Source organism: Leptonychotes weddellii, chromosome 15 (genome assembly GCF_054177405.1).
Source record: "Leptonychotes weddellii isolate Sample4059 chromosome 15, ASM5417740v2, whole genome shotgun sequence".
Lineage (NCBI taxonomy): Eukaryota > Metazoa > Chordata > Mammalia > Carnivora > Phocidae > Leptonychotes > Leptonychotes weddellii.
In genome coordinates, this window is record NC_138383.1 from 14,822,291 (window position 1) to 14,847,224 (window position 24,934).

The 24,934-nt window shown below is 42.0% G+C and overlaps 2 protein-coding genes across 3 annotated transcripts in view; both read right to left on the minus strand.

Moving 5' to 3' along the window:
- LOC102741282 (EF-hand calcium-binding domain-containing protein 13) overlaps nt 1-3,973 on the minus strand; it is a 62,656-nt gene extending 58,683 nt beyond the window's left edge. For both annotated transcript variants that reach the window (XM_081804741.1, XM_081804742.1), the window contains exon 1: nt 2,014-3,973. In XM_081804741.1, coding sequence (XP_081660867.1) covers nt 2,014-2,169 — 156 coding nt within the window. In that variant the 5' untranslated portion in view covers nt 2,170-3,973. The remainder of the gene's footprint in view (nt 1-2,013) is intronic.
- A 12,227-nt stretch (nt 3,974-16,200) lies between these two features.
- The window catches only part of ITGB3 (integrin subunit beta 3), a 49,507-nt gene continuing 40,773 nt past the window's right edge, over nt 16,201-24,934 (minus strand). Inside the window, exons 14-15 of the mRNA XM_081804753.1 lie at nt 20,542-20,708; nt 16,201-18,965 (exon numbers count right to left, since the gene is read on the minus strand). Of these exons, the coding sequence (XP_081660879.1) occupies nt 18,900-18,965; nt 20,542-20,708 (233 nt within the window). The 3' untranslated portion in view covers nt 16,201-18,899. The remainder of the gene's footprint in view (nt 18,966-20,541; nt 20,709-24,934) is intronic.

Below are 24,934 nucleotides of genomic sequence, written 5' to 3' on the forward strand. Positions count from 1 at the left end.
TGTGGTGCAGGATATTGATACTGGAGGAGGCTGCGCATGCACAGGGGCAGGGGGTGTATGGGAACTCTCCACTCCATTTTGTTGTGAATCTAAAACAGCTCTAAAAAATAAAATCTATTGAGAAAAAAAAAATAAGCAGCAGCTATATTACTTCTAAATAGACAGGCCCCCCGACAAAAAAGGAACTAGAGCCTAGAAGCAATGAACATGTTTAGAAAAAGAGGAATGAAGTATACTCTTGAAATTTGGCTGTTTGCTTAAAACAACTGGAATGCATCTAGTGGGTCAAAGGTATATTAGTGTTTAACCCCTGAACAAATTACACAGGCAATTTATAAAGCAGATCACCAAGGGAGTTTAGAGAACCTCTATTTCTACATAAAATGGAAATTAAGGGAACTATTTCAGTGACTTTTAGGGTCTGCATACATGCGTCTTACAACAGAGACACATCTTTAACAACTTGCTTCAAAAAGGCAATCGGATTTGCTGCCTTAACGAGGTGTTCATTAGGAATGATGAAAAATTTCCTAGGGATATTGAGAAAAATGACTCAAAATAGAAACCAGGAAAATAAAAAGAGGAAGATCTAAAAACTAGGCACAAAAACCTGTTATCAAAGACCAGATGAACAGAAGCAGTCAAATAGTGAACAGAAACTTAGATGATACAGAAAATGAAACCACCTCTGAAACTCTATGTTAAAGATGTAGGAAGTATAAACTATATAGCCTAAGGAAGACAAACTGGTATATGTTAATATTGTTAATTCTTTTAATTTTTAAGAATTCATCTTCAAAATCAGGTTATGAGGGCACAATCAAAAACGCATTAGGTATAAAAAGGTAGAATAGGTTAATATATATATCACACACCTCGGTACTTAGCAAGAAGCCTTGATTTTTTTTTTCTTTCTTTTTTTCTTTTTTTTGGATTATAGTATAGATACATGTCTTACCCAGTGGCACCAGATCCATTAAAAGTGTAAATTTAAAAGGTTAAGACTCTCAGTTGACAATGTTGAGTTCTACCTGAGCCCTGTGCTTCCAGAAAACAGTGAATATTAAAGGAATCCCCTCACTCTTTGTGTTCTGGAAAATGGCTTACTGCAAAGAACCATCCTTCCCCATACACTTTAGATAAAACTCACAGATGCCCTCCTTGTTTACCTATGACAAGGCCAAAATTCCCTTTCTTTGCTTCATGAATGATTAGCCAAACTGTTTTAACCCCACTGACTGATTAATCAGAACAAAATGCTTATTAGCCAAACTTTGGTTAAGCTTCTCTCCTTCCTCCAGGCCCCTAAAATACTCTCTGATCTATTTATCCAATCATGCCACTCTTCATTCCACTTCCCCATACCCAGTTCTTTCTAGCCTTGTTGATTCCTGTCTATTAAGAAGGGAAAAAAAGCCCTTTTTGCCTAGCCCTTGAGATGTTTGCAGATCTTCTGGTCACAGCCTTCTCCCTATTGCAATAGTCCCCCCTCCTGCTATTTCAATAAATAGTCCCTTTTCTCTCTCACAATAATCCTTTTGAATAAAATCTCTCCTAAGTCCAGGTTGGTTTTTTGTTTGACACAATACTGGCCAATGGATAAGAACATCCCTGAATCACAGATAAGAAGGCTAGAGAAACTTGGTATCTTTTATATTACCATCTAGTTAGATTCCCACATCATTAATTATGTCATCTGCAACCTCTCATGTAGGTTTAAATCCTTTATTCTCCTGAAAAATTATCCCAGTTCCAACCCCCCAAAATACTCTCACCATACACCACAGATCTCTTGACACTACATAGGTTGCTGGGATGAGAAGTTTCAGTATATGCCCATGAAAAGACCTCAAAAGTCACCTTGGTTGTTAGGCAAGATCTTGTATCTATATTGCTCTACAAATCTGCTTACTGATTAAGGATGTGAGATAATGTAAAATAATTTTTTAAAGTAAACTAATTTTTTTTTAAAAGAAGAGGAAGGAGTCTTTAGAAACTGTTTTGAAAAAATACCTGGCAGAATAAAGGTACTTTAGTTTCCATTTTTCGGTTTAGTGGTAAATTCTGCCCTTGAGGACTCAATGGCCTTGATGAACAAGTATGAATGAGCAATAGCACAAAAGGATTTCCTGTCAAAAAAAAAAAAAAAAGAAACAAAGAAAAAATCATGTGCCTGTTTAAGAGACTTAAGTAATTATATTTATCTACCTGAATTTATCCCTGTAATGTAACACTCACAGCATAATACGGAATAGGTATGTGCGCAAAAGCTAGAAAAAACAGTTCGTAGATTGTAATTCACAGAAGATCATCCAGTCCCTTAACTTTACCTTTTGTGGTATAAGAAGAAATAGAGAAATTCAAATTCAAATGGCATAAAAAGCAGAAAAATCCAGTTAAATTGATTTATTCAAATAAACCCAGAGAAGCAGAACTACTAACATGGAAGCAATCACTAATGTTATTAAATGCTTACTGTGTATTAGACATTATGATAAACACTTTGACATAAATGATTTCATTTATTCCTCATAAATATCTTTTAAGGAATTATTATTACTCTTATTTTACAGATGAGGAAAATAAAGACTTAGATCAAGTTGCCCAAGATTACAGCCAACAAACAGTGGAGTCAGAATTTGAAGTTAGGCAGCCTAACTCAAGCACCTGTGGTCTTCAGAACCCTGTAACATTGCCTCTCAAAAAAAATGCTATTGCAAACAAAAGATGACTTAGCCTGTTTTAAACCAGAGACTTCCACATCACATAGCAAGCAACTTCAGAAATACCCCACATTTTCACATTTTTATACCCCTATGTGAGTCACATTGGATGTGTTATTCATTACATTGCTAGTCATATTACACTGTTAGTTGTAATTATGTCTCATTTTCATACTGTAATGTTTAACTGCAAGTATTAATATTCTAATAGACACAGTACTTCAAAATCACTTATTTCTAAAATGTTATCCTAATTATTGAATGTGATATGTCCAACATTTCTGGAATTCAAAACACATTAAAATAAAATGAAACCATGTGACAAATATCCATCTCAGAAGACATTAGATGGTTATGCAGATTTCCCCAGCAACCCACTCTCTGTAACCTCTTCTAGATCTTCTCTAACCGGTACAATCTTTACTTGTAAACTACTTGGTATAGCGCTTACTGTCTTCACTATTCAACTGGCATTAATCATTTGCCTTGTATTTTTATCACATATATATCTCTTCTATCAACTATAATCTAAATTTCATGGATGGACTGAAAGAAATGGATTGGTATCATTCTTTGAATTATTACTCACAATACCAAACACAATGCTATATGTATATAATAAATGAAAGAAAGAAAGAAGGGAGGGAGGAAGAGACAGAGGAGTGAAAGAAGGAAGACATTTCCTCCGTATTGAGCTTACTCAGAGTTTCTTAAGGTATCAAAGTACTTAATTTTTTTTAAAGATTTTATTTATTTATTTTTGAGAGAGAGAGAGAGCACCACAAGCAGGAGTGAGGGGCAAAGGGAGAAGCAGACTCCCCACCCGAGCAGGAAGCCTGATGCAGGACTCAATCCCAGGGCTCCGGGATCATGACCTTGAGTCGAAGGCAGATGCTTAACCAACTGAGCCACCTAGGCACCCCTCAAAGTACTTAATTTAGCAGAGTAAGCTTTATTTAAATAAACCTTGAAAGGAAGAAGTTTCATAATTTATTGACCTATCAAAAAGTCGACAGGTTTTAATCTGCTGGATGAATCAGATACCACATACCATAACCCTCTCCAAGCTAAGAGAAAAAATAGTACAGGACGTCTCTTCCCCATAAATCCGACAAGAGAACTGTTTCTCAACTCTTTCAATCCTGTGACACATATGTGAACTTGCAAGGACAAACCAAGACAAACAAAGAGCTGTATCCCTCTTTTCCAATCATCTATCCATTCACCCCTCCATCCATAAAATTCATATGAATTTAATCCATATGAATTCAACATTTATATATTGTATACTTACTATGTACTAGGCTCTCCTCCAGTAAAAACAGGAAAAAATAAATTCTGCCCTCATGGAGCTTACTTTCTAGTCAAAGAGAGACGATAAAATAGATAAATAAGTAAAACATGTAGTGTGTTTTCTGTGATAAGCACTAAAGAAAAAAAAATGTAAAGTAGGGGAGAAGAATATGAAGTATGGTGTTGGGGAAAAGATGCAGGGAACAGATAGGGCAGCCAAGGGAGACTTTACTGAGAGGGAGACCTTAAGTACAGCCCTGAATGAATATCTTAGGGGAAAGCATTTCAGCCAGAGAAAAGCAAGTACAAAGACTCAGAAGTAAGAAGGAACTTCATTGTTCAAGCAACAGTGGAAAGGCCCACAAAGCTGAAGCAGAGAAAGCAAAGGGAAAGGAGTAAAGGGGATCAGGGGGGATCAAGAGAGGGAGGCAGATATAGAAGGCCCCTAGGTCATTGTAAGAACTTTGGTTTGTGCTCTGAGATGGGAAGCTACTGGAGTGTTTTGAGCAGAGATGACATGATCTAAAGTCCTTTCTGAAAGAATCACTCTATTTGCTACAAAGAGAAAAATCAAGTGAGTCTAGATTCCTAAAAGCCAAATGAAAAAAAAATACTTCAAAAGAATGAGTAATGAACTGGGACAAATGTTGCCAAGTAAGATAAGTACTAAATGACTGATTAGGTTTTCCAACATGGAAGACACCAAAAACAGAAGCTATCTGGGTAGCATGGTAAGGAAATAATGTCCTTGGAGTGAGTTCAAGAGAGAGTGGGGGAGAGAAATAGGAGACAAACAGAAGAGATGACTCTTTCAAGGAGTTATGCTATAAAGGGGAAGAGAAACGAGGTAGTAGCTGAGGGGTAAAGGGGTTATGAGGGTTTAGGATGGGGGAAAATAAAGGCATGTTCATATGCTGATAAGAATAATCTAGTAGAGGAGAATTACTGAAACAATATTCTCAAGGATAAAGGAGATGAGATTTAGGGCACAAGGGCAGGGTTTGTTCTTAGCCTAGAATATACTCATAGGAGTAGACGTGGCAGAGTAATTGGCTTAATTACATGAAGAGTAGATGCGGTTGTGGAGGCTTGTGGAAATCACCTGATTGCTTTAGTTTTCTTTTATTATATATATATATATATATATATATATATATATATTTTTTTTTTTTTTTTTTTTATCTTAAGTAGGCCCTACACCCAACAAGGGGCTTGAACTCATGACCCTGTGATCAAGAGTCACATGCTCTACCAACTGAGACAGCAGGGGCCCCTCATTGCTTTAGTTTTCTTAGTGAAGGAACATAATCAACTGAGAATAAGGATGTGAGAAGAGATGCTAGATGTTTGAGGACAGAGGTATTGTTATAAAACAGTCCTCTAGGAGAATGGAAGAATTCATAGCCCAGGGATACTTGATAAGGTTGCTGGGCAGCATCAGGGCCCCTTGAGGAAGTGATCATGAATTTAAAGTGAAACCAGTAAGCATAGTTGTGTTTCTTTCTCTAGCTATGTTCAATGCAGAAATGCTCGCACTGAGACAGAGATCTAGATTTAATCTAGGATTACAATTTAGCCAAGAAAGTAAAATGAACTGAAAATGTGATAAAGGAACTGGGGGGAAATGCAAGGGAGCGGTTTTAATTATTGACCATGAAACAAACTGAATAGGTGGGTGGGAAATAAGTACAAGAGAGGGTGAGTGACATTTAAAAAAAAAAGTGGATTGGAGATCCTGGTGGGATCCAAGGATTATTTAGAGTCAGAGTGAGCCTGAAAGATAGGAATGTGATGGTTGGAGAGTGGGACATACAGTACTCCCCCCACCCTTATCCATGGGGGATCCATTCCAAGACCCCCATTGGAAGCCTGAAACTATAGAGTACCAAACCCAGTAAATGTTGTTTTACCCATACACACATCCCTATGATAAAGTTTAATTTATAAATTAGGCACAGTAAGAGATTAACAATAATAATAAAATAGATTATAACAATATACTGTAATAAAACTTATGTGACTGTTGTCTCTCTCAAAGTATCTTATTGTACTGTACTCACCCTTCTTCTTGTGATGATGTGAGATAAAAGGCCTACGTGATGAGATGAAGTGAGGTGAATGATATAGGCATTGTGACACAGCATTACGCTACCACTGACCTTCTGATGATGGGTCAGGAAGATCTTCCGCTGAACCACAGTTGACCATGGGTAATTGAAACCATGGAAATCTAAATAAGGGGGTACTAATGAGAATAAGGTGGGGGGACTATTGTATTAAGATAAAAGAGTTGCACTTATTGGTAATACAAGACTGAGAATAAGAAAAAGGGAGCAAGTGACAAAGGAAAGATTAAATTACTGTAGGAGGATAGGAACTGAGAGATCAGGGTACTAGAAGGATCATCTGTATGAATGCTAAAATCACAAGAATTATGACAGGAGTACAGTTAGAGCAGCAGAAAGCCAGGAGCTGAAATTTGACTGAAACAACAGGAAATGGCAGTGGGTGGTATAATCTGATAATGTGAGATGCAAAACTGAGCATTTTGAGAATGGGATGAAAAAAATGTCTGGAAGCACTTACTAGAATCAAGAAGGGGTCATCGACTCCCCCCTCTTGTCCCAGTGGTACTAGGAGAGTGAGAGAGAAAACAGCCACCACCAGCCATACCTGTGTTCTGCCCACCACGCTCCCAAATAAACACTGTTCTTCCTCATTCTCCTTTACATCTTGGTCGTCACTATCTGATTCATCAAAACTATCAAAAAGAAATGAGGAAATTCAAAACCCTCTGATACATCACAAGTACTTTTTAAAGTATCATATTGATTCAGTCCCTATGTAGATCAAGCTATCATATTATTACTAAAGGGTTTTCCAATTCTTGGCAAAGTATAGAATTTTCAAAATTGTATAATAGATATATGTTACAGTTATGGGAGGAAGACATACAGATGGCCAAAGGACACATGGAAAGATGCTCAACATCACTAATCGTAAGGCAAATGCAAATCAAAACCACAATAAGATATCATCTCACACCTGTCAGAATGGCTAAACTCAAAAACACAAGAAACAAGTGTTGACAAGGATATGGGGAAAAAGGAATTCTTTTTTTTTTTTAAAGATTTTATTTATTTATTTGAGAGAGAGAGAATGAGAGAGACAGAGCATGAGAGGGGGGAGGGTCAGAGGGAGAAGCAGACTCCCCGCCGAGCAGGGAGCCCAATGCGGGACTCGATCCCGGGACTCCAGGATCATGACCTGAGCTGAAGGCAGTCGCTTAACCAACTGAGCCACCCAGGTGCCCCAGGAATTCTTGTGCACTGTTGGTGGGAATGCAAACTGGTGCAGCCACTGGGGAAAACAGTATAGAGGTTCCTTAAAAAGTTAAAAATAGAAGTACCATATGCGGGCGCCTGGGTGGCTCAGTTGGTTAAGCAACTGCCTTCGGCTCAGGTCATGATCCTGGAGTCCCGGGATCGAGTCTGCATCGGGCTCCCTGCTTGGCAGGGAGTCTGCTTCTCCCTCTGACCCTCCTCCCTCTCATGCTCTCTGTCTCTCATTCTCTCTCTCTCTCAAATAAATAAATAAAATCTTAAAAAAAAAAAAAAAAGAAGTACCATATGCTCCAGTATCACACTACTGGATATTTACCCAAAGAATACAAAAACACTAATTCAAAAAGATATATGCACCCCTATGTTTACTGCAGCATTATTTACAATAGCCGAATTATAGAAGTGGCCCAAGTGTCCATCAACAGATAAATGGATAAAGAAGATACATACACACACACAACGGAATATTACTTAGGCATAAAAAAAGAATGAAATCTTGCCATTTGCAACAACATGGATAGAGCTAGAGAGTATAATGGTAAGTGAAATACGTCAGTCAGAGAAAGACAAATACTACATGATTTTACGCATCTGTGGAATTTAAGAAAGAAAGAAAAAGAACAAAAGAGAGATAAACCATAAAACAGGCTCTTAACTATAGAGAACTAACGGTTACCAGAGGGGAGGTGGCTGGGGCAGTGGGTGACATAGGTGATGGGGATTAAGAGTATACTTATCCTAATGAGCACCGAGTAATGTATAGAATTGTTGAATCACTATATCGTACACCTGAAACTAACACTATATGTTAACTATATTGGAATTTAAATACATAAATAAATTTTAAAATAAATAAAGTTAAGGGGGATTCTTTATTGTTACATGAAATCTTCCTACTCTTTCCTTCCATTTGACTTGCCTCACAAGTCGCCCCCCTCACTCACTCACTCTTCCCTTGCTATGCTGACCGCAAACGTCCATTAAAGCAACTGCATACATCTCTTCACCGCACCTGCAGCCCTTAAAGTTCAAACATGACACGCATCACCCCCAATTACCATCTTTAACAAATACTGAGTGAACTTCCACTTCATGCAAGAACCTGTGCTGTGGAACATTCCAATAGGCCCTGCTTGTTTAGACTTCTAGGGAAGAAAGTAAGTAGACATGTAAACAAGTTAAACTACCCACCAGATGAAAACAAGGGCTCTAACGCATGTTTAAGCGTATGCTGAAGGAGCGGGGCAGCTTCCCAACCACAATGACCTCCGCCCTTCTCGAACCACCACCATTTCCGAGGCACCGTCAGACCCAATCCCGTCACCCTTCTGCCCCTTTACTGTCTGGCCCAGTCACCTCGCTGCCCCTTCTGGAACCTTCCTCCATCTCCATAATTGTTCTACTTTGTCCCTCGCACCGTGCTGCGCGCTCCTCCCTCAATATCCGAGGCTCTACTCTCTCTCTCAACAAGTCTTGCTTCCCCACCTCTGTCCCCTGAGGGTCCCAGCGTGGACCCCCTGGGGCTCCCAGGGGTGTCTCCCTCCTCCCGCCTCACGGCCTGAAGGCCCTAATCCTCCGGGATCAGTGGGTCCTCGCCGCAAACCCCACAGCCCCTCGCGCAGTCGCGCGTTCTCGCTCCGCCGCCTTCCCGGACTCCCACGCGGCGAGGCCCCGCCCCCAGGTCACCTGACCGAGGCCGACCCTCCGCCCACCGAGCCCCGGGCGCTGGTCGAGTGCTGGACCCAGGCTGCCGCTGCTGCCGCTACCACCGCCACCGCCGCCGTCGCGGCGCAGGGGCTCCGGGGCCGCGAGGAGCGGCCGAGCTCGCTGCCGCCTCTGCGCCGACTGGGCAGCATTACGGCCCCACCGCTCTACCCCACCTCACAAGGGCCTGTGACCTCACCCGGCCGGGCTCGGCGGCCTGGACCCGAATGGAGGGGCTGCTCCCCGCGGGCTCTCCTCCGGGCACCTCAGTTTCGCGCTCCATCCTGCACTCCCTACCCTTCCTGCTGCTCTCCTCATTCTCCGGTGCGCTGGTCCCGCCCTGGTCTGACCGCTTTTCAATGTTCTCTTCTATCCATCCTTTGAATACTTCCCGCCCTCCCTTCTAAAACATTCCATCCTTCTTGGTTTCTACTACTCTATAGCGGACTTCGGCGCAAGATCCCTTGTTCCGCTACTTTGCTGAAATTTGTTCCAGGCTGCCTTTCAGACGGCTAACGCTTCCTTTGGGAAGAGATACTTTGTTTTTCTTTGAAAATCAGCTTCTTGTGTGTGTGCATCCTGCAGACCAGATGATATTGGTAAAAGACACAAAGCGATTTTTCATGGCTTTCCCCGATTATTATGTCACTAAAATTTAGGAATCCAATTCAGTGAAATTAATCATTTTTAAGGTTTGCTAAACTAAATTTAGTAAGTGTTCTGTCAAGCAAAGAGCGTTTTGCAGTACTTTCCCCAAAAGCCCACGATTTGAGGTATATGTTCTTTACGCAGAGGTAAATTTATTCACATTAATTGATTCATTGTTGGTGGATCTCCGTTAACATTGTGGTGAACAGCATGGGCTTTAGAGACAGATCTATTCAAATTCAGTTATTCAGCCAGTTATCCGAATACTTACTGTATGCAGTGGAGCAAACTTCTTAGGCTCTCTAAGCCCCAATTTTCCCATTCTTTCAGGATTGTGATAATTCAAAAATGTATATGTAGTGCTCAATAAATGCTAAAATAATTAATTCCTTCGGAGATACTATTGTGCCTGTTTGTATCTTAAATCCTGCTTGTAGGTATTCTTTAGTACTTTTAACATGTATGTGGTTTATCTCCCATAATAGTCTATAAATAATCTGAGTGCTGAGACCACGTCTTTTTTTTTTGTAAACACCCCACCCTCCATTCCCTACTTCCCCACCCCCTACACTGTTTACAGTCACATCTATTAAGGGACTCAGCCCGTTTTCCACCTATTCATAAACCATCAACTTCTAATGTGTAAGGATTATAATGGTTTCAGTCTGTGTGTTGACCAACAGATTGTGGATGCTTCACAAATATTGAACACTTGTGGTTTTTAGTACTGAATTTATTGACGAGTTAGTTTCTGTATTAGTAGGTTTCACAGGACCCCCCCTCCCCCAAAGTAGCACCAAGAGTATATTGGTTGGTATTAGATTCTTTTACCAGTAACAGAAAATCCCTAAATAATAGTGGCCTAAGCAAGATAGACTTTTATTTCTCACATTTAGGAGATTCAGAAATAGCCACTTGGGAGGCAAGATAATTGTTTACACAGTTGCAGGCACACCATCTTCTATTTAATTGCTCCACTGGCTTTCATTCCAGTGGCAGCTTCAGGGAGGTATGACAGAGTACCCTTCAATCAGACAAAAGCCTCTGTAAAGATTTTAAGGTTATGCTTCTTGGATCCTCTCTTTCAAATAATACGACTTCGAAGAAGCTTAAGGCTTTTGTCCTTCTGCAGAAGCCCAAGGTACAAAAAGATTTAGCTCAAAGATATTTATGGATAGGGCTCTTATCTAATGGACTGAAACCCAAAAAGATTCACAGGAGATTCGTAATTTTTTAGACTATTATATTGTCAGAAACCCTGCTAGCTTGGGCTGAAAGAGTCCAAGTACAAAAAGGAAAGAGGCCTTTTGGCCCCCAAGTTCTGTAAGCAGGAAGCAGGCCGAGAAAACTACTTAGATGTAAACACATGCTACCTTTAATAGAAAAATGACTTACGACATAAAACCAAGAGCCTAGAGGGTGGAACCAAAATCCATGAAAAATTATTCCCAGGCCTTGAATGTGGAACTATAAACCTGTACCCAGTGACCTGCTATGGACCAGGGACTTCTGTGAACCTCCTGTTTTCTGACTATTGGAACAGGAGTGTCTGTAGTAGTTACCCTAACTTTTACATTGGTTGTTGTAGGAAGGAAGCATATAGCTTTTTTCTGTATGACTTCAAATTGAGAGGTACTGTACTCAAGTGGCTGAATATAAGGAAATATATCCAAAAAGCTTTGTCTGCCCCAAGACCTATTTAGAGGACAAGACTCTGAATTTTGAGTGAATACTATAATGAGTTAAGACTCTGGGGTCTTGGGAGGGGTGAGTGCATTTTGCGTATGGAAGGGCTATAAATAATGTCACCAGAGGGTGGACTGTGGCCGTTTTAAAATATGTCCACAAATTCTTTGGTGTATTAGTTTCTTCTTGTTACTGTAACAAATTACCACAAGCTTAGTGGCTTAAACAATTTATGATCTTACATTTCTGGAGATCTGAAGTTCAAATTTGGTCTTACAGGGCTAAAATCAAAGGCTGCTTTCCAGAAGGCTCTTAGAGGAAAATCTATTCCTTACCTTTTTCAGCTTCAGGAGCTATATGCATTTCTTGACTCATGGCCACCTCATTCTGACCTGTTCCCATCATTACATTTTCTACTCTCATTCTGACCCTTTACCTTCCTCTTATAAAAACCTTTATGATACTGGGCGCCTGAGTGGCTCAGTTGGTTAAGCGACTGCCTTCGGCTCAGGTCATGATCCTGGAGTCCCGGGATCGAGTCCCGCATCAGGCTCCCTGCTCAGTAGGGAGTCTGCTTCTCCCTCTGACCCTCCCCCCCCTCATGTGCTCTCTCTCTCTCTCAAATAAATAAATAAAATCTTTAAAAAAAAAAACCTTTATGATATTAAGGCTACCCAGATAATCCATGAGATTTCCCTGTTTCTGTCCTTAATCACACCAACAAAATCCTTTATTCCATGCAAGATAACATATTCACTGGTTCTAGGGATTAGGACATGGATATCCTTGGGACGGGGGTGGGCAGGGGCAACAATTCTATCTACTTCAATGCTTGTTATCTTCAAAAGATGGCATCGAGTCTACTCTTCTTGAATGTGGGCTGGACATAGAAGACTACTTACAATGAATAGAGTATGGCAGAAGTGATAATATGACACAAAACTAAGTCATGGGGGCGCCTGGGTGGCTCAGTCGGTTGGGTGTCCAGCTCTTGATTTCAGCTCAGGCCATGATCTCAGGGTCCTGAGACGAAGCCCTGCATGTGGTTCCATGCTCAGTGGGGAGTCTGCTTGAGATTCTCTCTCCCTCTCTGTCTGCCCCTCCCCTGCTCATGCTCACTTGCACACTCTCTCTCTCTCTCAAATAAATCTTTAAAAACAAAAAACTAAGTTATAGGGGTGAGTAGGTTAAAGAACTGACTCTTGGTTTCGGCTCAGGTCATGATCTCAGGGTCATGAGATCAAGCCCCATGTCAGGCTCTGTGCTCCACACAAAGTCTCCTTAAGACTCTCTTTCCCTCTCCCCCTACCCCTCTCCGCCATTCTCTCTCTCTCTCAAATAAATAAATAAATCTTAAAAAAAAAAAAAAACCTAAGTCATAAAAGACATTGCAGCTTCCTCCTTGCTCTCTCTTGGATTACCCACCTAGGGAGAAGCTAGCTGACATGCCACAGAAACTGCAAGATAGTGTTTGCTATTTTAAGCTAATAAATTGTGGGGTAATTTGTTATGTAGCAATAGATAACTACTATAATCCCTTAGGTCACATCCTGATCCATGATGTCTGCTTAAATTCTAGCTATTATCTCTACATTCCAGCCTTCCTGAAGAAGGGGAGAAGAAAGGCATGCTCCCTCCCTTAAGTAGCATTTGCTGGAAGTTGTATGCACCTCTTTCATTTACATCTCACTTCTTTGAGATGGACATGGCACACCTAGCTGCAGGGGAGGCTAGGAAACAGGATTTATTCTGGACAGCCATGTGTCCAACTGAAAATCAGGAGTTCTAATATTATGTGAGAAGGGGAAAACAGGGGGGGGAAATTAGCAACCTCTGTCACAATGGGTGATTATAAGAGTCGGGAAAAGCAAAGTCTAGCATACGTTCATCAACATTTTTCCTTTTTCTTAACAAAGTAGTTTCATTGGCCACCAAATGCTATTTACACACCTAGCACTCTGCTCTCTCCAAAGAATCATGCCAATTGTGTATGAGTCACAGGAAAACCCAACTAATATATTACATAAACCACAATGAATGGTGAAATTTTTTTTTCTTACAAAGTTCTTTTCAGGGACAATAATAAAGAATAATTTACTGGGGGGCACCTGGGTGGCTCAGTCGTTAAGCATCTGCCTTCGGCTCAGGTCATGGTCCCAGAGTCCTGGGATCGAGTCCCACATCAGGCTCCCTGTTCGGCGGGAAGCCTGCTTCTTCCTCTCCCACTCTCCCTGCTTGTGTTCCCTCTCTCGCTGTGTCTCTCTCTGTCAAATAAATAAATAAAATCTTAAAAAATAATAATAATTTACTGGGGAGATTTTGCTTAAAGGCTCTTAAATTTCCTAAATGTTGATTTCTAGATTTATATTCTATAAGCATGCTTTGATGCATTGTCAGAAAATACACAGCTGATGGAAATTGTTTCCTCTGTGTAAGAGATTGGAGAGACCTCACTATGACAGCAGTTGCAGGGAACACAATCATGTTCCTGACAATTTTCTTTTCACATACTAACCATTCTTGGGTAGCCACATTAAGTGGGCTTTTAAATTTTTATTTAACCATATAGTTAACCCCCAGAGGATCACAGGGAAAGAGAGGAAAAAAATAAAACAAGACAAAACCAGAGAGGGAAACAAACTGAGGGTTGCTGGAGGGGAGGGGGTGGGGGGAATGGGGTAACTGGGTGATGGACATTAAGGAGGGCACGTTATTTAATAAGCACTGGATATTATATAAGATGATGAATCACAGACCTGTACCTCTGAAACCAATAATACATTATATGTTAATTAATTGAATTCATATTAAAAAACAGGATAAAATAAGACTTTTAAGTAGAAAAAAAAAACTATAGTTAACCCCTATCACAAGGATTTAAAACTACTTCCTTGTATGCTTCGGTCAAACTACAAAAAATTAGAAATATGTATTTCCAGAAATATATTACAAAGCCAAATAGAAATTATTTTTCAGCAAGTATTAAATGGCTTCCTTGCAAAGCATATGCTATTGTTTCCTTACATCAGTGTGAAAAATGAGTGCACTGTGGCTCCTACTATAGAGTTCAGACTACAGAGGCCAAGAGTTGGGGGATTACTAATGTGATTTGACATACAGATTTTTATTTCATTTTCACAGAAAGTCCTCCATTTTCTTTTTCTTTTTCTTTTTTTTAATTTTATTTATTTATTTGACAGAGAGAGACACAGTGAGAGAGGGAACACAAGCAGGGGGAGTGGGAGAGGGAAAAGCAGGCTCCCCGCGGAGCAGGGAGCCCGATGTGGGGCTCGATCCCAGGACCCTGGGATCATGACCTGAGCCGAAGGCAGACGCTTAACGACTGAGCCACCCAGGTGCCCCGAAAGTCCTCCATTTTCATCCAGACATTTAGTCATCAGTCGCCATGACATAAATAAAACACAGTGACTCTTACAAAATTTCACCATAAAAGGACTCAGTCTATGTTCACGTAATCTTTTTATGATGTCATGCACTATAATGTGTTTTTAAAAATGTACATTATGTAAGGAATGCAAGACTTAAAGGCAAAGATTATGAGTGTCCTGTAAAGTAACTTCAATCCCACACTGTCGAGGCTCAGTACATTTTAAATAGCAAAGTGAAGTTACAAATTCTAAAGTCTTATCCTATAGAATGATAGTGCAAATAATGAAGATATTGATCCCATCCCCTGTGAGTAAAAGTTCTTCTTAGATGCCTGCCAAGGATCCTGTTAGTTGTTGTTTTTCCCTGTGATTTTGATCTATTACTTCTCTTAGTTTTTCATGGGAATTGGTGGCTGACAGTGAACCCAAGAATTAACTTAAAAAGTTAATTTTGATCACTTAACTTGGAAAATGGATCAAAAGTAGATTTTCATTTTATGTGGGTAGATACTTGGTTTTCTTAATCTACCAGCCAAGCTCTGTTCATAATTTTTAGTAACTGAACTGACTTACTGCAAACTTATTAAGCCAGAAGGATAGGTATGTGACTCTTTATGTCAGTGGTTCTTTTTTTTTTTTTAAGATTTTATTTATTTATTTGACAGCGAGAGAGGGAACACAAGCAGGGAGAGTGGGAGAGGAAGAAGCAGTCTTCCTACGGAGCAGGGAGCCCAATGCGGGGCTCGATCCCAGGATCCTGGGATCATGACCTGAGCCGGAGGCAGACGCTTAACGACTGAGCCACCCAGGCGCCCCAATGTCAGTGGTTCTTAGACTGGAGTATGCCACAGAATCACCAGGAAGGCTTAAAGAGAATGCTGGGCCCCACTCTCAGGTTTTCTGAGTTAGTAGTTCTGGGGTGTGGCCTTTGCATTTTCATTACCAACAATGTTAGTAAACTAAAAATTCCCATATTATACAGAGGCTGCTGGTCCTGGGACCACACTCTGAGACCTAATTCCTTAAATAAAAGTTGGGCATTTAAATGATCCTGGAAATAATTTGCCATTAAGCCTTTATTGTACCGATTTATGCCTCCTGCAAACAAAACCGGAGCTAAACTGACAGTCTGTTCTATTGAGGTTGCACAAGTTCTAAAAAATCCCCAATTAAAAGCAAAACAACTCTAACTCTTAGAGCGTAATAACCTACTGACTTTGAAAATGTTATTAAAGTCTGAAGAAAAACTCTGGGTTCTGGACCGAACTTCAGTTCCCATAGCAGTCATCCTTTGGTTACATTTGGAAACATGCTTGTTCTAAAATAATCATTTTTGAGGCAATGACACTTACTCTTTTCACCCAAAGAAAACAGAAAGTACAACACAGGAAGACCTGGGCAGCCTTAGGTCAATTCGTTTTGGAAAGCACATTTAATTCACTGTTGCACAACTCAAACAGAGGGGGTGGTTGGGAAGTCAGGAAGGCACTTAAGTCATTTCAACCAGGAATACTTAACAAAGAGAAGTATCTTGAAATCATGGGTGGTCTAAGAATATCTGAGAGGTAAAGAACTGACTCCTTATGTGACAACTTGTCAGGAATGTTCAAAGCTTCCCGTTACTGTCCACAGACCCTGAGATTGAACATAAATTATCTCCAGATGAGCTGAGCGTGAATAACCTTTTGGGGCCGTGCCAATGCCAAAATACTATTTAGATGTTCACCCTACATGAGGCCAGAACTGACTGCACTTTGTTATCTCGTGAACAGGTTCCCCCACATACAGACAAAGGCTTAGAAGCCTTGTTCCAGAAGCTCAGACAAGAGTCCTACCGTTTTTTTTTTAATCTTTTAAATATGTTCTTCCTCCTTTGATACAATTTCTTCACATAAACCATCTTATCTAAAGAAAATATCCAACTACTACTCTAATGGACTCTTGTCTCAGTAGGCAAAAGGTATAGTTAGGTTTGAAACTTCTTGGATTCAACCCTCGACTGTACTACCATCCGCAAGTAATCCATGGATGAGACAAGGCTCAGTCATTTGCCTCATTCCTAATTCCAAAAGCTTATTCTCAATGTTAACCCACGGATACAGAATACATATTTCAGCTACTTTTATAGATGCCTTTTCCTTATACGTGGCTGCAAATGTGTGCAAAGTGAAATAAGAAATAATAAGCTAAGTGGAGCTTGAGTGCTACATCAGGAGATGTAACTGCTAACAAATGTCGGGGAAGGGGTTCTGAGAGAGAATAGAATGAGGCTCTTTTGTTGAGAAAGGTGATGTGGAATGACATCTGCTCTTGCCAAAGCCAGGTCTCTCAGGTCTCCCAACTAAAACAACAACCAGTAACATCTCACAGAATCTTAACTCCATGCTCGATGCCATGGGAAGTCCCAGCATCTTAGAATATCAACACCAAAACAGACCTTCTAGAGTGACTGGTCCAAACCTATCATTTTCCAGACTAGAAAACTGAGCCCCAAGGAGAAGAGACTCGCCTTAATTAAGATTAAAGATTCCTTAGCTGCAACACTGAGGCCAGGACTTAGATTTTCTGATCATCAGACCACTCTCTATAGGTCCTTCCCTTTTTCTTGATGGAATGGGGGTAAGGGTGATGAGACTAAGGTAAATACCAACAGAGCAAACAGCTCTGGCTAGGAAAAAAGAACAGCCTGTATCCCACCTCCTCAGAAAAGGCCCAGCATGCCCATGGGTCCATCCCCACAGGCTTCCAGGATGAGCGAGCCCTTACAGACCCAGTGACAGAGCAGCAACTGCCTATGAATGACGGCAAGTGGGAGGGTCTGTATCCAGTCCAAGTCTGTGTGGGTTTGTTTGTTTTTTTAACACTCTTCTTCCTCACCACCAAATAAAGTTACAAATATAATGCAAGTGTGATTATATACATACTCCTTTAGATTAAGCAAGCCTCATCATGGTTTCAGGTGACCCAATGAGAAAAATAAAATAAAATTGCACTTCTGGCCTCTCGGATTAAAGACTGAGTTAAAATGAGGCTGCCCAGCCCACAGGAGAATAGGCCACACACGCTGATACAACTGACCCAGCATTCCAAATGTGGCATTTATGCCCAGCAGACTCAGAGAGCCATGGGAACGATTCCTTCACCCAAGGACAGCCAAGAGGTAGATAAATGCAATCAGCCGCATGGATGGATGGATGTAGCACACAGAAGCACCAGGTTGGGTGTGTGCAGGTGCCCTGGACCAGGGGCGGAGGGCCTGAAGGGTGGGGCCAGACCTCTGGCTCTAATCACAGCACTCTCCCTGGGAGGCAAAGTGTTTGGTCATGAAAGAAATCCCCAGGATGCAGCAAATGTCTACAGCAGTGGGAGTGTGGAAGTAGAAGGTAAAGAAGCAATGCTGGTCTAAGGGGTGACACACTTCTTCTAAAGGAACTTCTAGCGTGGAGCTGCCAATGAGACAAATATGAAGGGTGATGATGATGAACTGGGGGACCGCGGCACATTCATCCAGGCCATGCATGACCCCTGAGTGGCCCTACCATCCTCACTCCCCACAGAACTGCTAGCAAGATTTCTCCTTCAGCCTGAGGGAAGGGAAAGGAGATAAAGGCCCAGATGACACAAGGCTGCCAAGCCCAGCAGTTGCTATCAGAGCTGCTGAGCGTCAGGCCCAAGAACCATGAACTCATAGTAGAGTCAAGGTCCCTTTCTCTGGAATGAGAGGCTCAGCCCTGCCCTCCTCTTCAGGAAGAAATGGCCAGAAAAGGAAAGCTGGCTTCTCACTGAGGTAACGTAGAACACCTGCTCAGCTGTGTCGGTCACCCTCAGGTTAAGCAGGAAGAATCCCTGAAAGAGGCATTCTGTGGATGGCTGAGGAGCTCCGCTTACCTGGGACATACCACAAGTTTTAAATTACACATTCCCCCACACGCAGCACACTCACATGGACACACGCACAGAGACCCACACTTCCACAGACTGATGTTCTTCCGAACCACCCCACGCCCAGCCCCCAATCCCGCCCCACAGATATCGTTCCCTGTAAACATGACAGCAGAGATGTCTACAATTCTGGGACAGCCTGATAGTGATCTGAGGATGACTCCTTGTCATTAAGTGCCGCGGTAGGTGATGTTGGTGAAGGTGGATGTGGCCTCTTTGTACAGTGGGTTGTTGGCCTGTGGAGAGAACAGAGAAGCAGTGAATTCCTCACCTCTCCCCTTCCCTCAAGGATTACATTTCGTCTGAAAAGTCTACCCAAGACACCTTTCTCTGGGATATACCATTGGGATGAACCACTTAATGCTCATTGTACCCCATATTCACCCTTAAGATGGGAATGGATAGGAAATAAGAGCAGAGAGAAGATGGAAAGCCATCCTACTGCTATTTCTAAGGGGCTGAATCCAGCCCATTACTTTTTGGGGGATCACCAAACATTTCAGGATATCTTTTTGCCAGTATTGATTTCTTGCCTCTCTCCTGAACTCTCTCTTTTGCCCTTCTCCCTATTTTTCCTTCCTTGTGACCATGCTGGGGGAAGTGGGCAAAGATGGGAAATGTAGCAGGTGGTAGCTGAAACCGAGAGGACAGCTTTTGCTCAAAATAATTTTAATTTGTTCTCATCTCATCCCTCCAAGCACTACCCACAAATTGTCATGTTAGCAAGAAAAAATAAACCCTCACTGGGTTTCCCAAATTCTTTTCTTTTCTTTTTTTTTTTTAAGATTTATTCACTTATTTGGAGGGGGCGGGGCAGAGAGAGAGAATCTCAAGCCTCCCCCTGGACATGCATGGAGTCAAACAGCCATTTGGAAGGTCCAGAAAAAAGTTAAAATGTGGAAGATGAACCAAAGAAGAACAGAGTAAAATTAAGTATACAGAAAGTTCTCAGTAGATGATTGTTTCATTTAATTCTATCAGGATAAACTACAGGGAGGATATTTTTTTAAGATTTTACTTATTTATTTGACAGAGAGAGACACAGCGAGAGAGGGAACACAAGCAGGGGGAGTGGGAGAGGGAGAAGCAGACTCCCTGCGGAGCAGGGAGCCAATGAGGGGCTCGATCCCAGTACCCTGGGATAATGACCTGAGCTGAAGGCAGACACCTAACTGACTGAGCTACCCAGGCACCCCAAGGATATTTTTTAAGAGGCTGGTCCAAAAAGTAATTCCTATCATAACTTAATTCCCTCCCACAATCGGGCAAGCTGCTTAAGCTCTCTGTGCTGTTTCCTTACCTATAAAATGGGAAAAATAATGCTGCCTCCTATCTAGGGCTGTTACAGGGATGGAAGAAGTTAATACCTAAAAATCATTTAGAACAGTTCCTAGTATATGGTGAATCCTCAGCAAAAGTTAGCTCTTTTTTTTTTATTTTCTGTTTGTGTTTAATGCTTTGAACTTCATCAGGATATAATGTATTATATGTTCTCAGTGTAGAATTCTCAAGTTTGTCCTATCTTCTTCAACTGGAGAAGTCTCTTTTTCATTGCATCAGTGTCCAGAGCAGAGCTGGGCCCTACCTGTGTTCCGTCAGTACTCACTGACATGACTAGTTGTCACTATGTGGTAGAGAATCGGGTGGGGTTTCCAGGTATAATAAGGACAATGGGACCATCTCCTAATTTCCAGAACAGAGGCTAACAGGGAAATTATGGGCTAGCTGAACCTGGCCACCCTATGCATCTGCAGCTTCCACTTGAGGCTCTCAAACCAATGACTTGAGAAAATGCCGAGCCCAGCCTCTTACCGTGTCCCATTTTGCTCTGGCTCTCTCTTCCTCAAATTTAGCAAACTCCTTCCGGTCATGGATGGTGATGAGGAGCTTCCAGATGAGCAGAGTAGCAAGGCCAATGAGCAAAATGGCCCCCATCACTGAAAGCAGGACCACCAGGATGTCAGGACCCTTGGGACACTCTGTCAGGAGAGAGCACAGAGCAGAGAGGTTGTGAATGTAGCAGGAATCACTTAAACTGGCTATGAATAGATCTTCTTGACCAAGAAAGAAATTACTAGAAAGTTCTCTAAAGGAAATAGGACTTAGGAAATACACCAACTAATTTTTTAAAGGAAGGGGTGTCGATCTTTAAGACAGCAGTAATCTGTCCTGAGTGGTTTAAGTCAGAGGTCATAAACAGGTCACCCATGGCAGAATCGAACCTATGTAAGTGTTCATTAAAAATCTGATTTTATGTTAACTACACCAGAGTTAAAAATAAAAACTTAATAAAAAATTTTGATTTTGTTGGCAACATTGAATAATCAGGAGATTATCCCCCTGAAATTTCAGATTCTTCTTTTTCTCTTTAGAAAAAAAAAATCAAAAGGTCTGGAAACACTGAACCCACAGGGCAGCCCTGGTGAGATGTGAGGAGCAGCTGTCCCCATTGGATGGGACACATTTTCTAGTTTGCCAGAATTCTCACCATCCTCTTTTCTCCACTAAACAGAGGCAACAGGTAACTTATTGAGGCCATGCTACCTTGCGCTCTGGAGTTAGCCTGCCTGGGTTCGAATCCTGGCTTACCACTTACTTTGCTATGGGACCTTCGATAAATTATTTCACCTTTCTGGGTGTCTGTTTCCTATTTCTCCATATATTTAAAGAACTCAGAAGACTGCCTGGCACAAACTCAGTGCTCAATAAATATCAGCTACTGTTATTACTGGCCTTCCTGTTATATCTGACTGTTTTCACTAAGTTATGTACCTAGCTCCTGTAGGCATTTGTGTTTGTTACCCTGATTTAGGTATGTACATCCCTGAGGGCTGGATACCTAATGACCTTGTTAGCACACTTAGAGACCAGGAGGCCTGCCAACCAAGAGAATATTTTGGGCTCCTTCCCAAAATATATCATCATCTAAAATCTTAACCCTATTGAGAGCTGACTTCCTGTTCAAACCCAGTCAACAACCAACACAGACAGAGGTGCGTCACCCTTCTGAGGGCCAAGCTGAGTGTGCTCCACAGAGCTCTGCTTCCCATAAACCACAGGTGTCTGATGGGTGACCTCACTCCAGTGACTTCTCAGGTGTTAATGTAATTAGGTATTTGGATATATGAGTATTGATGGGTCTGGAGAGGAGGTCACACCCACTTTCCACACTGTCTCCCACCTTCTTCTCTAAACATATACTCTGTGCTCACCACACATGACCCAAAAACAACCACCAACACAAACCCAAGCTGGCTCTTTCCCAAGCCACCAAATTATAACCTGTCTATAATTAAAGAAGCATCTGGAGAGAGGCTCTGAGGTCCCAGTGTCTGAGTTCCCAGGAGTGAAGGGTCCCAGTTCTTCTGGGAAAAACAATTACAAATTCTCTGGAAGATAGGGCTGACCCTCAAACCTCAAAGTAAAATCTCTTCAATTCTGTATGCCAGTATGGACAGGACAGGTAGAATGTAAAGAGATCTTCAGGGAAAAGCATCTGTTAAGCAATTGTCCTTAAGGGGGTGGATGGCAGGCTTCCTGGAAGCAGAGGACAAGATCAGGTGGTCTCTAGAAAGCTCTCCTAGCCACAGTGATGAGGACCCATGGTGGGGACCTGCGGTCAAGAAAGATTGGGTAGGACTAGCAGATTATACAAAAGTATAGGAAGTCCAGTTAAATGTGAATTTCAGATAAACAATGAATAACTTTTTAGCCTAAGTATGTACTAAATATTGCATGGGATATACTGTATTTTCCAGGAAACCCTATGTGAGAGTGATGAGGACCCAGCTCAGGGGATCCCACTCTATGCAGGCTGAACACCACCCAGCCAATGCCAAGCCCTTTGGTAGTGCTCTTTCTGCTGCCCTGAAATGGTCCAGCCCTTCAGGGAGAGCATCTACAAGGGCATGAGTTAGAGAAGAGAATGAGAATAATCTTCTATACTCCAGGACCTCAAGTGCTACATTCTGCTTGAAGCCAGAGCACCTGAAAATGGTTGGAGGTGGTGGGTGAGAGGAAAGGCAGAACTTGGAATTCCGGGGCAACAAGGTATTAAATGTAGGTCTGGGATCCCATTTCCCAATGTGGAGGAAGGGATCCACATCAGAAAAGTTACCCCCCATCCAGGGGCTATTTGTACCAGCTCAGGTTATCACCATCTTTATTCCCCACAACTCCAGGTAAGGAGATCCAGTCTAAGAACATCAAGCCAAAAGATTTTGGTAAGTGATATAGCAGAAGCATCAGTAAGGATTATTGCAGCAAAGACGTAAAGTAATGTTAAACCCAAAAGCAAGAACATACCGCCCTTCTGAAAGGAGAAAGGACAAAGGTACAGATATGGTGGGTATAGAAAAATCCATGAAATGTGTTAACACAGGTAGATGGGAAAGTGTGGGGGGTCACGGCCAAATAATCCACAGATACATATCCAGACTCTTCCCTTTCCCCTTCCCATGTTAGCTTTCCCTTGAGTCAGTAAAGAAAATGAAGGCCATACCCTTTCTTTTTTTTTTTTTTTTAAAGATTTTTTATTTATTTATTTGACAGAGAGAGACACAGCGAGAGAGGGAACACAAGCAGGGGGAGTGGGAGAGAGAGAAGCAGGCTCCCTGCAGAGCAGGGAGCCCAACGCGGGGCTCGATCCCAGGACCCTGAGATCATGACCTGAGCCGAAGACAGACGCTCAACGACTGAGCCACCCAGGCGCCCCCATACCCTTTCTTTAACCACCCTTCTTCCTTCTAAAGGTGAGAGCCCTGGGCAAGGCTGGTGAACAATATCACAGATGGGGCACCATGCTTTCCTCTTCTCATGGAGCCAGCAACACCCTGGCTGACACAGGTGTAGCAGAGCTTCTTCCCCCTTTTGCCCCCTTCCTTCTCCAAGCAGCCCAAATCCTCCTAGCAGGTATCAAGAGGTATACAAGCCTGCCTGTCTCCTAGGAATAATCAGTCCTATGAATTCACTCAAAAACCGTTTATCAAGTATCTTCTCTGTAGATGACTGAGCCAAGTATGGATATAACAATAGATAAGACAGTCCCTGTGTTCACGGAGCTTGTGATCTACTGAGAGAGATGGGTGATGAAAGAAGCAATTTAATGGTGTGATGAAGGCGCTTCTAAGGGAAGCACAGCTGCTCTGAGCCCCCAACCGAATCAGCAGCATGGATGCCAGAGGAGGTCTGAGAAGGCTCATTAGGGGAAGTGATGTATCCAAAACAGAGGCACTCAAATATTGGGGTGTTTCACAATTTCTGGGAGCACTAATCAAGAACACAGAGGCTCATGGAAGTAGGACGGGGCTCAGGGCTCTGGGTTCTTTTTAACAAGGGGGAACATACAAAAGTTTGAGACCCACTTTTCTAAAGCAGGGACTGCAAACTATGGTCTGGGAGCCAAATGTGGCTTGCCATCTGTTTTTGTAAATATGCTTAGGCTCGTACATTAAATAGATGCTGCTTTCCTGTTACAACGGCAGAGTAGTCATGGCAGAGATCACATGGCCCACAAAGCCTAAAATATTTAACATCTGGCCCTTTGCAGAAAGAGTTTGCTGGACCCTGGTCTGAAGGAAGATCTGAAGGAATTCCTACAGCTGTTAAGAATGTCAAGCAACCAACTGACTTAGTCTCTGCCTTCAGACATTGTTCCTTCATTCCCAAAAGTTCCTGTCTAACCCCTGCCATAACATAGCCCTTGTCCCTCAGCAGTGTCATTATTGATTTACATGCACCTCTCCCCTGGCCTGTGAATGCCACATCTGCTTTATCTATTGTGATAGTCCCAGCACTGAGTCCACTGCCTGATATATAGTAAGTACTCGAAAATATTTTCTAATTATTCATAGCTTAGTCTGTTGTTTAAGAGAAAGGAAGGAGACAGAGGTAGTAAGGGGAAGCAAGCAAATCTACTGTGGTTAGATGGTGACAAGCCTGCAGTTGGTCTGTGTGTATGACAGATGGGCTCCTCCTGCTTCCAGAGGGCCTTGAGAGCAAGCACCCTCTTTTCAGTGTTCAGGGCACCTTGGGTGGGTGCCTCAAACCCGGCACCATGTCTCATGGTCAACTTGGTAAGGTCAACACCTCAAAGCATCAGGCCTTCCTCTGAAGCAGCAAGCAGGTTGCTCTTGGCAACCACCTAACTTTTAGTAAAGCAGATGCTGAACAGTCCTAGACTTTAAATTCCTTACTTCTTAACATT